The sequence below is a fragment of the Hemicordylus capensis genome, chromosome 4 (assembly GCF_027244095.1).
Source record: "Hemicordylus capensis ecotype Gifberg chromosome 4, rHemCap1.1.pri, whole genome shotgun sequence".
Lineage (NCBI taxonomy): Eukaryota > Metazoa > Chordata > Lepidosauria > Squamata > Cordylidae > Hemicordylus > Hemicordylus capensis.
Genome location: NC_069660.1, coordinates 53,120,076 through 53,132,936, shown reverse-complemented (window position 1 = coordinate 53,132,936; position 12,861 = coordinate 53,120,076). Strand labels below are relative to the sequence as shown.

General features: G+C 44.5%; 1 protein-coding gene across 8 annotated transcripts in view; it reads right to left on the bottom strand.

Annotated features, from left to right (window-relative positions):
• Positions 1-3,333: 3,333 nt before the first annotated feature.
• NAV1 (neuron navigator 1) overlaps positions 3,334-12,861 on the bottom strand; it is a 409,357-nt gene continuing 399,829 nt past the window's right edge. For all 8 annotated transcript variants that reach the window (XM_053243557.1, XM_053243560.1, XM_053243559.1 and 5 more), the window contains 4 exons: positions 11,644-11,840; positions 8,921-9,039; positions 7,849-8,046; positions 3,334-4,151 (listed from right to left, as the gene is read on the bottom strand). In XM_053243557.1, the coding sequence (XP_053099532.1) occupies positions 4,059-4,151; positions 7,849-8,046; positions 8,921-9,039; positions 11,644-11,840 (607 nt within the window). In that variant the 3' untranslated portion in view covers positions 3,334-4,058. The remainder of the gene's footprint in view (positions 4,152-7,848; positions 8,047-8,920; positions 9,040-11,643; positions 11,841-12,861) is intronic.

The window sequence follows — 12,861 nt, the reverse complement described above, 5'->3', positions numbered from 1 at the left end:
CCTAGAGCAAAATGTCTCTCCAGTAAAGGAATGAGGGGACCAAAAAACTAGCCAAACCTGTACAGGTAAGTAGAGAGAGAGAGAGAGAGAGAGAGAGAGAGAGAGAGAGAGAGAGAGAGAGAGAAGGTTGGCTTTGTTTGCTGTAACTAATGATAAATAGACATCTACCAAATTATTCACTAAGGCGATCACCTAAAAGGTTGTAAACAACACTGTGAATGATGGGAGCAGGGGGGAAAACTTTGAAGAGAAGGAGTTAAATACTATCCTGCCTTTCCTCCCTACACTCTTAGCACTGGAGATGGAAGATCTAACATCTATCCTGGGCCTACAAGAACATTGCAGCCTTCTTCCTGAAGTCAACAAGAGTAAGAACAGCCTATCATGGCCAGAGGCCCCTCCATCCCTTCACTGAAATGATGACATTAAGGCAGAGTTTCAGCACCATGGGCAACTCCATAGTCATTCAAGTTGCTTTTTTTTTTTTTTTTTGCTCAGATCCTCACAGCTTGACAGCAGCACAACTTCAAGTTAAAGCACAAGAGCATTATGCAAACCGGGTGCTCATTTGCCTTGAATACCCATCCTTGAGTGACAGGGTAGTTCAGTGCTCCTTAGTGCTTGATAAAGCTTCTCTTCTCATGTACCCCTGCATCCTAATTCTGTGCTGGTTGGGGTATGTGTATGAGGTCAGTTTAGGGGGAAAGATACAACTGGGGAATAAGTGCTTGTCTGTGCTATACCACTTCCTTCGTACTCTTTCCCTCCAGTCTGTCAGATCAGGCAGAGGGGATTTTAGCAGCAAATGCTGAAGTCTGTCTCTTATCAGACTCCCTTAGCAACGACCATCTTGGTAGGGTCATTGTGGCTCACACTCTCAGATTAATTCAAAATGGATGGATGTAGAGACATTTAAAGCCCATTACAGGCTGCTTGAGGGAGGTAGTGAGGCTTCAAAAAGGTTGGGAGATGGCTTGTTCTGTATCCAGGAACTGGGGGGTGAGATGTACTCATATAATGTTTCAAACAAAAATCATTTAGTGCCCAACCATTTTGTTCACAGTTACAACCTAAGCTAACCGTTTTCAAAATATGAGGCAGGCTTCCATGGAGAGGCCCAGATAGCTGCTAGAAGAAGTACAGGAAAAATAAAATTGGGGAGAACAGTGGAGGCTGAAAAGAAGAAACAGAGGGTTAAGAATGACACTTTTGCCAAATTGCGACAACACCCTGTCTTATACAGCCCTTCTTTATGGGCTGTAAAAGATGTCATTTAGTTCTTGGGCTAAGGAAAACACTGCAAAATCTTCCATTTAATCCTGCATTTAATTTTCATTACTTGTAATTAATTGCCAAGGTGGTAGTCAGCCTTTTGGGCAATTCCGTGACCACTAAAGTCCAAAATATGAGATAGTGTCATTCTAGCGAGTGCTACAAGTGTGCACATACAGTCTCAATAGCTTACTCTATTTTTGCTTCTTATCCAGGGAGCAGGGCACAGTGTACTGTTTGAGAGGCAGGTTGGCCTATAGGGCTGACTAAGCCGTAACCAGGCCCGTGGGTCATTCTCCTCCTTTCAAAGCATACTACAAACAGCTGCCACTTGTAACATCTCATTAATTACATCATGCTTTTTCTTAACCATTTTTTATTTAGGGATGTTGACTATGGCAGTATTTGAGAAACTTTGTACATTTGTAGTGGGGCTTGGGCAAATTTGGCACATAATCTGGAGTCCTGAGAATCTTCACTCTAATTTTTAAAGAGCACATTTCTAGTCTTCATGATTACAGAGAAAATACTGAAACTATGGGCAGTGCCATTAAAATATACAGAAATAAGTGGGGCTAAACAAGACCTCTACTGATTCAGAGTGAAGTCCTTGAGATATCTGGCACAGAATATCCATAGTCCTAGCTAAGAATCAGTGTCTACTTCAGTATAAAAGAACCCCTAGTGGTTTTCATATCATGGTGATGGTTAGATTAGTATATTAGATTTATGAAATATAGCCAAATCCTTTAACTTGGATAGAAAGGTAATACTGCTTTGAATAAAGCTCTCAGAACACACTGGGACAGCCAGAATTCTGCCATGTACATTCTGATGCAGTATGAATTGAACCCCTACAATATGCCTACATGTTGGAAAAGTGGGGCCCTTCATTCTGGAGAACCTAACTTAGTTATCCTTAAGAGGATGTAATAAAGGCATAATTTAGCCAAAAGGAGAAGGGTGAACATTTTCTAATTTTCACTACCATGGAAACTAATTCAGACTTCCACCTTGTATTTCACTTCCTTTTCAGTGTGGCCCCCCAGGAAAACTAGTTGCTGGCCAGGGCTGTACAGGTGGGCACTCACAAGTATGTCATGAACCTTCTTCTCATTTGCAAAGAGATATAACCCAAAACAGCTACAGACTTTTTTTTCTTAGTAGAAACTGCACTAAAACCCACTCGAGACAAGCCTTCTTCTAGAACCGAAAGGCAAGGCTTGCCAGTACAGAAAAATAAGTCTGGCCTGAACAAAGCACTGCTGTGTACCAGTTAAGGTAGCCAACAGTGCAAGGGCAGGAAAGAGAAGAACAAACAGGATTATCTTCCTTGGATTTGGGAAGCCTGCTCATTGATGGCTCCTTGTTTAGAACCAAACAAGTGACATCCAAGGTTCAACATTGTCAGACAGCTTAAACACAGGACAATTTCTTTTGCTCAAGCTAACAATGACTATAGCAGATATTTCCATATCTACTATCCTTTCTGCAAGGTGGGCAACAGGGAAAGCAAACGAAGTCAAGCAGAGCCAGCAGCCTTATGTGTGTAGGTCGGGATGAGGGGGAGCTGAGAAACTTCTCTAATTGTGGAAACCCAAGACACATGATGGTTTTGATGCTGAAAGGAACAACAATTAAGCACTCTCCCCTCCTCTTGGTCCCAGTCAACAGGCCTCTTGTGCTTTTAAGGTTGGAAGGCCAAGGAATGAGGCAGGAAGGGAAGCCCATCCAGCAAACTGTGCATCTTTGAGAAGGTTGTGCCGCTGATTCAACCCTGTGTGCATCTGAAGCAAGTTGCAAGGACCCACAAGGCGGGTCTGGTTGCTGGAGGTCATCCAGTCAGCACCTATGTTAGTTTGGAGGGACTGCAGTGATGGAACTTACCGAGGCATAAAACAAGGACATGAAGTGAACTGAACAAAAAAAAAACCACAATGAATCCCAACGGCTCCTCCCTGTGTAACCAATGCCAGGTGGTTAAAAACAAAACAAAAACCAGAACCGCAAACATAATCCCTGAAACCAAAGAGCAAACAAAATGGCCCAGCTTAGCCAAAATAAAGAGAAGGGGGAAATCAGAGTTTATTGGGAGTCTGAATGTAAAAGGACCATCATGCAGATTAAATAAGGAGGGTACAAAGACAGAATTAACAGTCCTAGGCCTTTGCCTATGTTTGTGTTGAGAGGGAAGCGTGAGGGGAAGCATCCAGAGGGGAGCAGCTGTGCTAGCAGTTGGTTTGCTGCAGCGGTGACTCTTCCACTCTGATGCTTACAGGTTCCGTTCTGGGTTTTTGTTTTACTTTACTTTATAAAAAGGTCCTCATTTTAGGGAACCACAAACTTGGCTGCTGCCCTGTCCACCAGCACTGCCCTGCAGAAACGCAGTGGCCAGTTCTGTGAGGAGGTCTTAAGAGTCTCTGTCCCACACAGGAACTTGGATGCTGGGAACCCTGGATCCGAGAGATTTATCAATGCCCCGCCTCCAGTCACACTACAAAGCCCAGGAGTTTGTGATAGAGGCAGAAAGCCTAAGAATAAAAACTATCATTCGCCTACCACCATGGTCACAACGGTGGCCTTGCAGGCGGAGGAGCAAACCATCTGACACACTCATTGTCCATCTGCACAGATCCCAGAGCAAGCGAGTGATGGGTCGCCTCCCTGTCCTCTCTGGTGTTCTGTTCCAGGCTCAGGTGCAGATACAAATGACAAAGAAGAACTAGGAGCGAAGGCAGCCGAGACCAGCTCACTCCCATCTCCATTCCATCCTGTCCCAGTCACCTTTAGAGTGTGGACTGCATGTTGGGGTCCAGAGTTTCTCGGTCAGGAGACTCAATGTAGTTGGCGGCTTCCTGGAGCTTCAGCAACATTGCCATCTGTGTGGGACAAGACAAGGAAGAAGGCACTGGTAACCCCAAAGTTTTATAGGTGATGTGTATTGCTCTACAGATGTCCTTCAGTCTGTCAAGGCCAAGATCCAGCTGCTGCATGCCTTGTGTCAAAGCCTACCCCACAGGAATTTCAAATGAGTTATGGGGGATCAGGATTCCCATATAGGTGAGACAGAGAGACAGAGGTTTCACCTCAATGTTGTCTGCACTTTGGACAAGTCTTGATCAAGGGTGTGGAGGAGTGTACTGCCCTTGTGACACAGAAAGGAGTTCAAGTACAATTGATACAGTGTTGCATAATGCAGTCATGTTCCAGTTACTTACAGTTACATACAAAGAAAAAATCCTTGGTTCCATTTACATCTTTTTTTAAAAATTGTGGTCATTGTGTGCTGACTGATTCAGGTAGGGAGGGAGGGGTGTGTGTGTGTGTGTGTGTGTGTGTGTAAGCGCATGCACTACAAAGCTTTCCAAGAAGGCCTTGCATCTCAGAAGGGATAGATAGACATGCACAGTGAGGTACCTAACTCAGGCTCCTCAAGTCAATGTGTTTGGTGGTTGCCTCCCAGTATGGGTGTAGCGGATTACCAAGCCTTTGTCTTAGAGCAAGCCCACGTGAGGGGAAGAAAAATGCTAAATCATCCCCTCCATGCTTTCTGAACAAAGGCTTCTTCCAAAATTTCCCTGTATTTCAAGTAGTTTATGCGCTGCCACCACACCCAATTTTCAATAGAGTTTCACCCGCCCTGGGCTTGGGTGGAATTCCAGGGCAACTCCCTTTCCTCTGCTATTGGAAAAGTATAAAAACCTTTCACATGCAAGCTTACACATGGTGGGAAAACTTGGAAGCTGATGAATGTATGAGGCATGTTGCACCAGAGGGTGGGGGACTCCTTTCTCCCCTGCTTTCCTGAGTTAAAAATCCACTCAAAGAGGCTTGTTAAAATTGCAAAGAACAAAAATAAAAATAAACTTTATTCAAAATACTACAGACAGCTTCCGTCTGAGGCTCTCTTAGCTTTTAGTTACAGGTAAAAGAAATACTCAGTAGATTACAAGAATATTTCAAAAAGCACCCCAGATGATATTGGGGTGGCACACTTTAAAAATTGTGGTTACCCAGTTGCAAAGAATATGGATGTAAGAAAACCCTATTTAAAGCTTACAGTATTTTTCAACACCCTAGCTGGATGGGCTCAGGCTCAGCTTTTCTTAGCTTAGTTGTGTTACAAGAAAATGACAGTAGAACAGGTTCAGGGATATGCAGAGCACATGAAAGAAAGATAAGTTTCTAACACAAAATCTGACTAACAACTGTTTCCTAGACTAACCTCCAGAAGCCAAAAGCCCTGGCTTCCTTGAATTCACCCCAAACTCCGGGAGAGAACTCAGGTTTCCTGCCCTCCATGCCTTTTCAGGAGTTGCCGAGGTTATTCCATAAGAGAGTTCTCCAAGCCAGCTTTTGACCATGAAGAAGCAAAACTCCATCGCTCCTCCAAAAGCCTTCCTGCCCGTGCTTCTCCCAAATAGACTACTTCTTCTTCTCAAAATTTCACACAACGCCTCTCCAGGGCCCACCCACCTGGTGTACTGATTGGCTGCCCTGGATTTCCCAGCATGTCCATCAAGACAAGGGTTCACTCCCTGTTCTCTTTAGAGGAGAGGAGAGGCTGATTATTACAAGGGGTCATTCATAGGACCTGGACCCAGATGTGTCCTGGTTGCAGCATTTGGGAAACCAACTGCATAAACCCTCTAAGTTGGAATCCGGATTCCAAAATGGAACCCATTAGACTTGGACCCATGAAACTAATGGGGCAGAGACTGGCAAGTTCCCTAAGCAGGACCCTACGAGGTTTCTTATCATGATTCAACCCTAGACTTCCTAAACACAGCTGTACCAATACACCTCAATGCAACAGCACAGAAGTGTGATTCCCAAATGATGACGGCAAGACTCGTAAACTGGATAAATAGGACATCTGTCCCACAAAGCTTGCCCCTAAGGGGTTGCCTAGCAACAGTTTGTCTCAAGGTTTACAAAGCAATGAAAGCTACCATTTGCTTCCACCTTCTATCCTAGGGCTGCACAACTACAGCTCCCATCATCCCTAGCAGTAGTGGCCAATAGTCAGGAATAGTGGGAGTTGTAGTCCAAAATCTGCAAGAAGGCCTAAGTTGTGCAGCACTACTCTATCCCATAATATCCAAAATACCACAATGATATATTTCAGGAAAACCAAGACAACCCAGTAATATCTCAGTTGGTATGTGACACTGACAACATAATTCTTTGTCTTGCACTTACATGCCACCTTGTGATCATTGTGTGCACGCACGCTGGGTACTTGCTTTTACTTTCGGCTGAGGAGGATACTGGGGCGGCAGGGAGGTAAGCTGTCGCCCCGACAGAGACTTTTTAAGTGGAGTGCCAGTGGGGGAAATGCGGCGGAGTGGTAAGTGCACCCTCCTCCGCCTTAAAGGTATGCCCCCCGCTGCCTTCGAACCAACCCCCACCGGTTCCATGCACATCCCTATCTCCTAGTCAGTCATCGAAAGCTCAGACTCTATAAATGTATATGTGAAGTTGGGGTGGGTTTTTTTGCCACAATATGCATCACTTTACACTTGTTTACACTGAGCCACATTTGCCATTTTGTCACCCACTCACCTAGTTTGGAGAGATCCAATCTGTTTCGGATTTCACTACCCTAAATAGTGTAGTGTCATCTGCATATTTGTCTACTACGCTGCATACCCAACTTCCAGATCATTTATGAACAAGTTAAAGTACAGTGGTCCCAGTACAAATCCCTGCGAGACCTCACTTCTTACTTCTTTCCATTGTGAAAACTGTCCTACCCTCTTATTCCTACCCTCTGTTTCCTGCCCTTCAACCAACTACCGATCCACACATGAACTTGTCCCATTATCCCACGACCGCTAAATTTACTCAAGAGCCTTTGGTGGGGAACACTGTCAAAAGGGAGCCAGCATGGTGTAGTGGTTAAGAGTGCTGGACTAGAACCAGGAAGACCTGAGTTCAAATCCCCATTCAGCCATGATACTTGCTGGGTGACTCTGGGCCAGTCATCTCTCTCTCAGCCTAACCTATTTCACAGGGTTGTTGTGAGGAGAAACTTAAGTATGTAGTACAGCGCCATGGGCTCCTTGGAGGAAGAGCTTATATACTTATATAAATGTAAGTAAATAAATAAAAGCTTTTTGGAAGTTCAAGTGTACTATGTCAACTGCATTACCTTTATCCACATGCCTGTTGACACTCTCAGGGAACTCCAAAAGGTTAGTGAGGCAAGACTTTCCCTTGCAGAAGCCATGCTGGTTCTCCTTCAGCAAGGCCAGTTCTTCTATGTGTTTAACACACAGTATTCTTTCCATCAATTTACCCAGCACAGACATTAAGCTAACTGGCCTGTAGTTTCCTGGATCCCCCCTGGATCCTTTTTTGAAAATCAGAGTTACATTAGCTACTTTCCAGTCCTCTGGTACAGAGCCTGACTGTAGGGACAAATTACATATTCTAAGCTCTCTGATGCTGCAGGAGCTGGGCCATCCCTAAAATCTAATTCCCTCATACCAAGATTCTAACCATCATGCCATCATCAGAAGCCTGGCTTCAGTTTCTTGGCAACTGTCCTCCTCTGTAGCCTGAATGACATACCAAGGGATCCGATTCCAGAGAGCTGGGCGTAGTATCCTTGCCACTCCGTTCCTCTGGGGGTGAGACAGTGCTGTGGGGCCCCACACTGGGTGGGGGAAGGTGGTAGAGCTTTGATTGGTCTTGTTGGGCTGATGGCCATGGCAACGTGTCTCGCACCCACTCCACAGGGTCCTCCCAGGCAGCTTTTTGCCCGTGCACCTGCAATGGTTAAGAAATTAAGAAAGAATATTAATGTTTGCTAGAACCTGGCGGCAGCATTGTTCGCAGAAACAAACATCATGCAGCTGCCACTCATCCCATCTTTCTGCAAGAGACAGGGTTGAAGCTCAGAATGAATTCAAGCAGGAGCTGAGCAATGTTCAAATAGGCAGTTTGGCTGAGACTCATGATCTGTAAAATGCTTTAATCTAGACCAGCAGTTCCCATCCTTTTCCTTTATGTGGACAACTACATTATTTATTTATTTATTTATTTATTTGATTTCTATACCGCCCTTCCAAAAATGGCTCAGGGCAGTTTACATAGAGAGATAATAAATAAATAGATGGATCCCTGTTCCCAAAGGGCTCACAATCTAAAAAGAAACATAAGACAGACACCAGGAACAGTCACTGGAAGTACTGTGCTGGTGGTTGCATTGTCACCAAAAGCTTTTGCAGACCACCACATCAGCAACCCGTTTTAAACATCTTTAACATAGCCTATGGCTGATGGAAGTCATATATCAAGGGGTATTAAAAACACAGCTATTTCTAGTAATTTATTATGTTATATTACACAAGAATGTCTGTGAAGTGAATTATATTGTGAATAGTAATGTAACATTGCATATGATACAAAAGAGGTACACGGGATTATATTATTATTACAATATCTCTCTCACCACCCACAGACCACTTGCAGTTCCTTCACTGATCACCAGTGGTCTGCAGGCCACAGGTTGGGAACCTGTGTTCTAGACCATTTACAACAGAGCAAAAAGGTAGCTAAGCCATCCACCCATGCAAAGTGGAGGAGGCTACCGCCACTACACTAGATCTACTAGTGATGGTGGAAATGTAAGCGAAGATACCTTGATCCCATCCTTTGCTCCTTCCTGAAGGTAGGGGATGATGGAATTGTTCCACAGGTCAATGAACCAGGTCCGAAAATCCTCTATACCAATGGGGCACGACAAGAAGAAACACGGGCCTGGAAAGTGAGGAGGGGAGAATGAGCTACTGTCAATGTGGAAGCACCAAATGAACATAATATTCTGTCTACAAGAGGTCACTATTAAGTCACAGTGGCTATGTCTGTGCCAGATCCAGTCAGTGTGGTGTAGAGGAGAGAGTGCTGGATTTGGACCAGAAAATGCATTTGCCTAGAACAATTCTAATGAAAGTCACAGGGTGGATATATAAAAAAAAATGGAATAACCCACTAGCTGTTTAGAGATCCTTTCACTGGAGAGATGTCCATGTGGGCTTGTCCTATGCCTCATCGTTCCTGTTCTCATTGACAACACAACTTAAGGGCAGCCTGACCAACCAGTTCTAGGTAGGCCTGACACCTCCTTACTAGACTGGAATATATTCCCTCTGATTCCTATTGTAATGGATAGTGAAATAAGTTCACCCAAACTTTCCTTATTTCATTTGATTCAGCTAAGGCCTAAGAAATTATAATCTTATATAATTTTATATAAATTAAATGTAATTAAATATAATATACATTTAGTGAGGGAATATATATCTACATTAAATAAGTTAATCATGCATTTGAGTTAAAGTAACAATAGATCAAGTAATCAGCAAGCAAAGTTGTATGTGATAGGATTGGTAAGTAGTAAAACAGACAGGATTAGCTAGTAAGACAGGATTGGAACACTGATGTGTTTCTCAGTTATGATCTTGTATAGGCATGACAAATTTTAGGATAAAACCGTGGACATTTTAATGTAGATGCAGGTTGCCTTCAGGCACCTTCCTGACTCTGGACAATTGCAAATATGACTGAAGTAACTTTGAATTAAGAACTATGCTCTTTGAAGCCATTTTTCATGTAAAGCCCTTTGTAATCAATACTATGTTTATGTCTTTTGCTTTGTCTATGCTATAATGCCTGTATATGCTGTACTACAATTTATATAAGTAAACTAGTATTTTATAGAAGCTTTTTCTCTTTAGTTCTTAACACTGTCTATACTATAGCCTGAGAGAGAAAACTGAATCCACCCTCTGGGTGTACTTTCTAAATTGGAGCTTAGCACACCCTGCAATTTCTGGATATAGCTTAAGGCTAATCTAAATAATGAGGTGTGAAATGTCACCTATTAGTGGCAATCTGTGACACTGTGATATTTGGGTTCAAGAAATGGATTTTGTAAACAACATGTGGCTCACCAAATAGGAATTAATGAACGTGCAAGGAGGAGATAATATAGCAATTAGGGAAGGATGCCCTAAATATAGAGATGTAGAAGAAAACTGGACCATATCTGAGTCAGGACTCAGTGCACAAAATCTCTCTATATAATTCTCTAAGAGGTACCCATGGCTTATCCCATGTGTGGCAGCTCTTGAGAGAGTTTGTGAGTAGAAGCATCTGATTGGGCAGTGGGGATTCCATATGCAGATAAGGAGGAAGAGCCTGTGAGAGCAGAAGTACCATGGTGATTGGGCAGTGGAGATTCCATATGCAGATAGGGAGGAAGAGACTGTGATGGTTAAAGTCAGTTGGAATGCAACTGTTACTAGTCGGAAGACAGAGGGGTCGTGATGCAGGAAAGAGCCCCCCTTCAGGAGAAGTAAGCTGCCTTTGTGTGAATTAGATGAGGAAACAAGATGAACAAGATCTGTTAACTCAGGAAGGGAGAGAGAAAGAAAGAGAGAAAGAAAGGAGGGGAAGAAAGACAGAGGGGAAAAGCAAGTGGAGGAGAGAGAAAGAGAGAAAAGAAGGGAGGGGAAGAGAGAAAGAAGGAAGGGCAAGGGACGGGCCCAAGCCTGTCAGCGGCTTGAGGGGAACGAGCGGCCATGGCGACAGCAGCAGCAAGGAAGGCTCCAGTCAACCACTGCTGCTGTTTGGGGCCACAGAGACTACTGGCAGAGAGAGGCAGGCAGGCAAGGGATGGACCTGGGCCTCTCAGCGGCCTGAGGGAAATGAGCAGCTATGGTGGCAGCAGCAAGGAAGGACCTGGTCAACCACTGCTGCTCCTGTGAGGAGCAGCAGAAGTGGGGCTCGGGTGGGGAGGTCTCTGGGGATAGGGGGCTGCAGCTTGGCCAATAGGTGCCGGCAGTGCTGCAGCTGCGACCAAGAGGGGTGAGGGGCAGTGGAGTAAAGGGATGGAAGAGTGACCAAGAGGGGTGAGGGGGATGGAAGCAACGGGATGGAGGAGACTCAGGTGAGGGTAGAGAGATCTCTGAGGTGAGGGGGGCTGTGGCAGGGGGTGAGGGGAGCAATCAAGTATTAGCACATAGATGCTCTGCGTGGGTTAAGCTAGTTGTCTTTAAAACCAGGGGTAAATCCTAGACCTCAGAAATAATAATTCACAGTGCCTCTGAGCACATGCAGGTTTCTTTGTTCTCACAAATGAGTAACCACACAACCTAACCAATGGCAGGGATGCCAAATTGGCGAGCACAGCTTCTGTGTAATACTGAGCCCTGGAATCCCTCTTTCAGAAAAGTTAGACTTAACTGTTGGAAATAAGATGCAATTTGACTTATGCTGCATATTCCCAGATCTCATTACAGCTTCCTGTCCTAGCATCCTACACATGACAAAGCTTATCCCTGATAGCAGCTCAAGCCTTACCAATGAGGAAGTCAGAGGTACTGTGCTTCTCCAGAAAGGTGTGCAGATGGTACCAGAGTTTGGGCACCCAGTCTAACACACGCAGCAGCTCCTCCCGGTTAGCATTGACATCACTGTCGGACTCAAGCAGTTTCCGGCGTAGGTAGCGTACTAGGAAACCGTTGGCTGGCTCCACGTTATTGGAGAAAGTGAGCATCCTGCAGGACAAGAAACAAGTTAGATATGAGAAGAGGGAGAAAGGCCTGAACCTCAACACACAGCCTTTCCCCAAAGTCCTTTTTAGACCAATAAACAGAGTAGAGAAATAAGCTGTAGCTCAAAACTTCCTCTCCACCCTAGACAACAAAACATTTTGTAATACTGGCACAGTTGTAGCAGTATAGTTAAGATGAGGAGTCCTTTCAACATTCTGCTGTTATAAGCCCTGAGCATTCTAATGCTTATAAAGTCAAAAGCATCTACCCAATCCCTCTGAAATCATGCACGCATCAATTAGGGGACAAGTGACACCACTCCTCCGAAATTGTTGAGATGGAGCAGTTTAGAGCTGTTTTTAATTCCTAAAAAGAGGTTTCAAAGTGTTGGCAATGTATTTTCACCAAAGATAATGTCTATTTTTAAGTGTTTGATGTCTTCTTAGCATTCCCCCCAAACATTCAGGTCATAGGAAACATAGGAAACTGCCATATACTGAGTCAGACCATTGGTCTATCTAGCTCAGTATTGTCTTCACAGACTGGCAGCAGCTTCACCAAGGTTGCAGGCAGGAATCTCTCTCAGCCCTATCTTGGAGAAGCCAGGGAGGGAACTTGAAACCTTCTGCTCTTGCTAGAGCAGCTTCATCCCCTGAGGGGAATATCTTGCAGTGCTCACACATCAAGTCTCCCATTCATATGCAACCAGGGCAGACCCTGCTTAGCTAAGGGGACAAGTCATGCTTGCTACCACAAGACCAGCTCTCCATCATACGGACTGATGCCTTTTGCTAGTTTGAAAAACACCAATCTAGTGATTTTTGAGTAATTGTGGTCCAAAATCCCCATTTAGAAGGGGTTAATAACTAAGGGGAAGTTAACTAAGAGCACAACTGAGTCTGCCCACTGAGAATTCTGAAGCCAAAGTTGGGAGGGCAAATCCTGAAAATTTTTAGTGAGTGACTAGGGGTGTGCATGGAACCAGCTGCCTTGGTTCGGAACCCCTTCGGACCCCCCCCCCCGG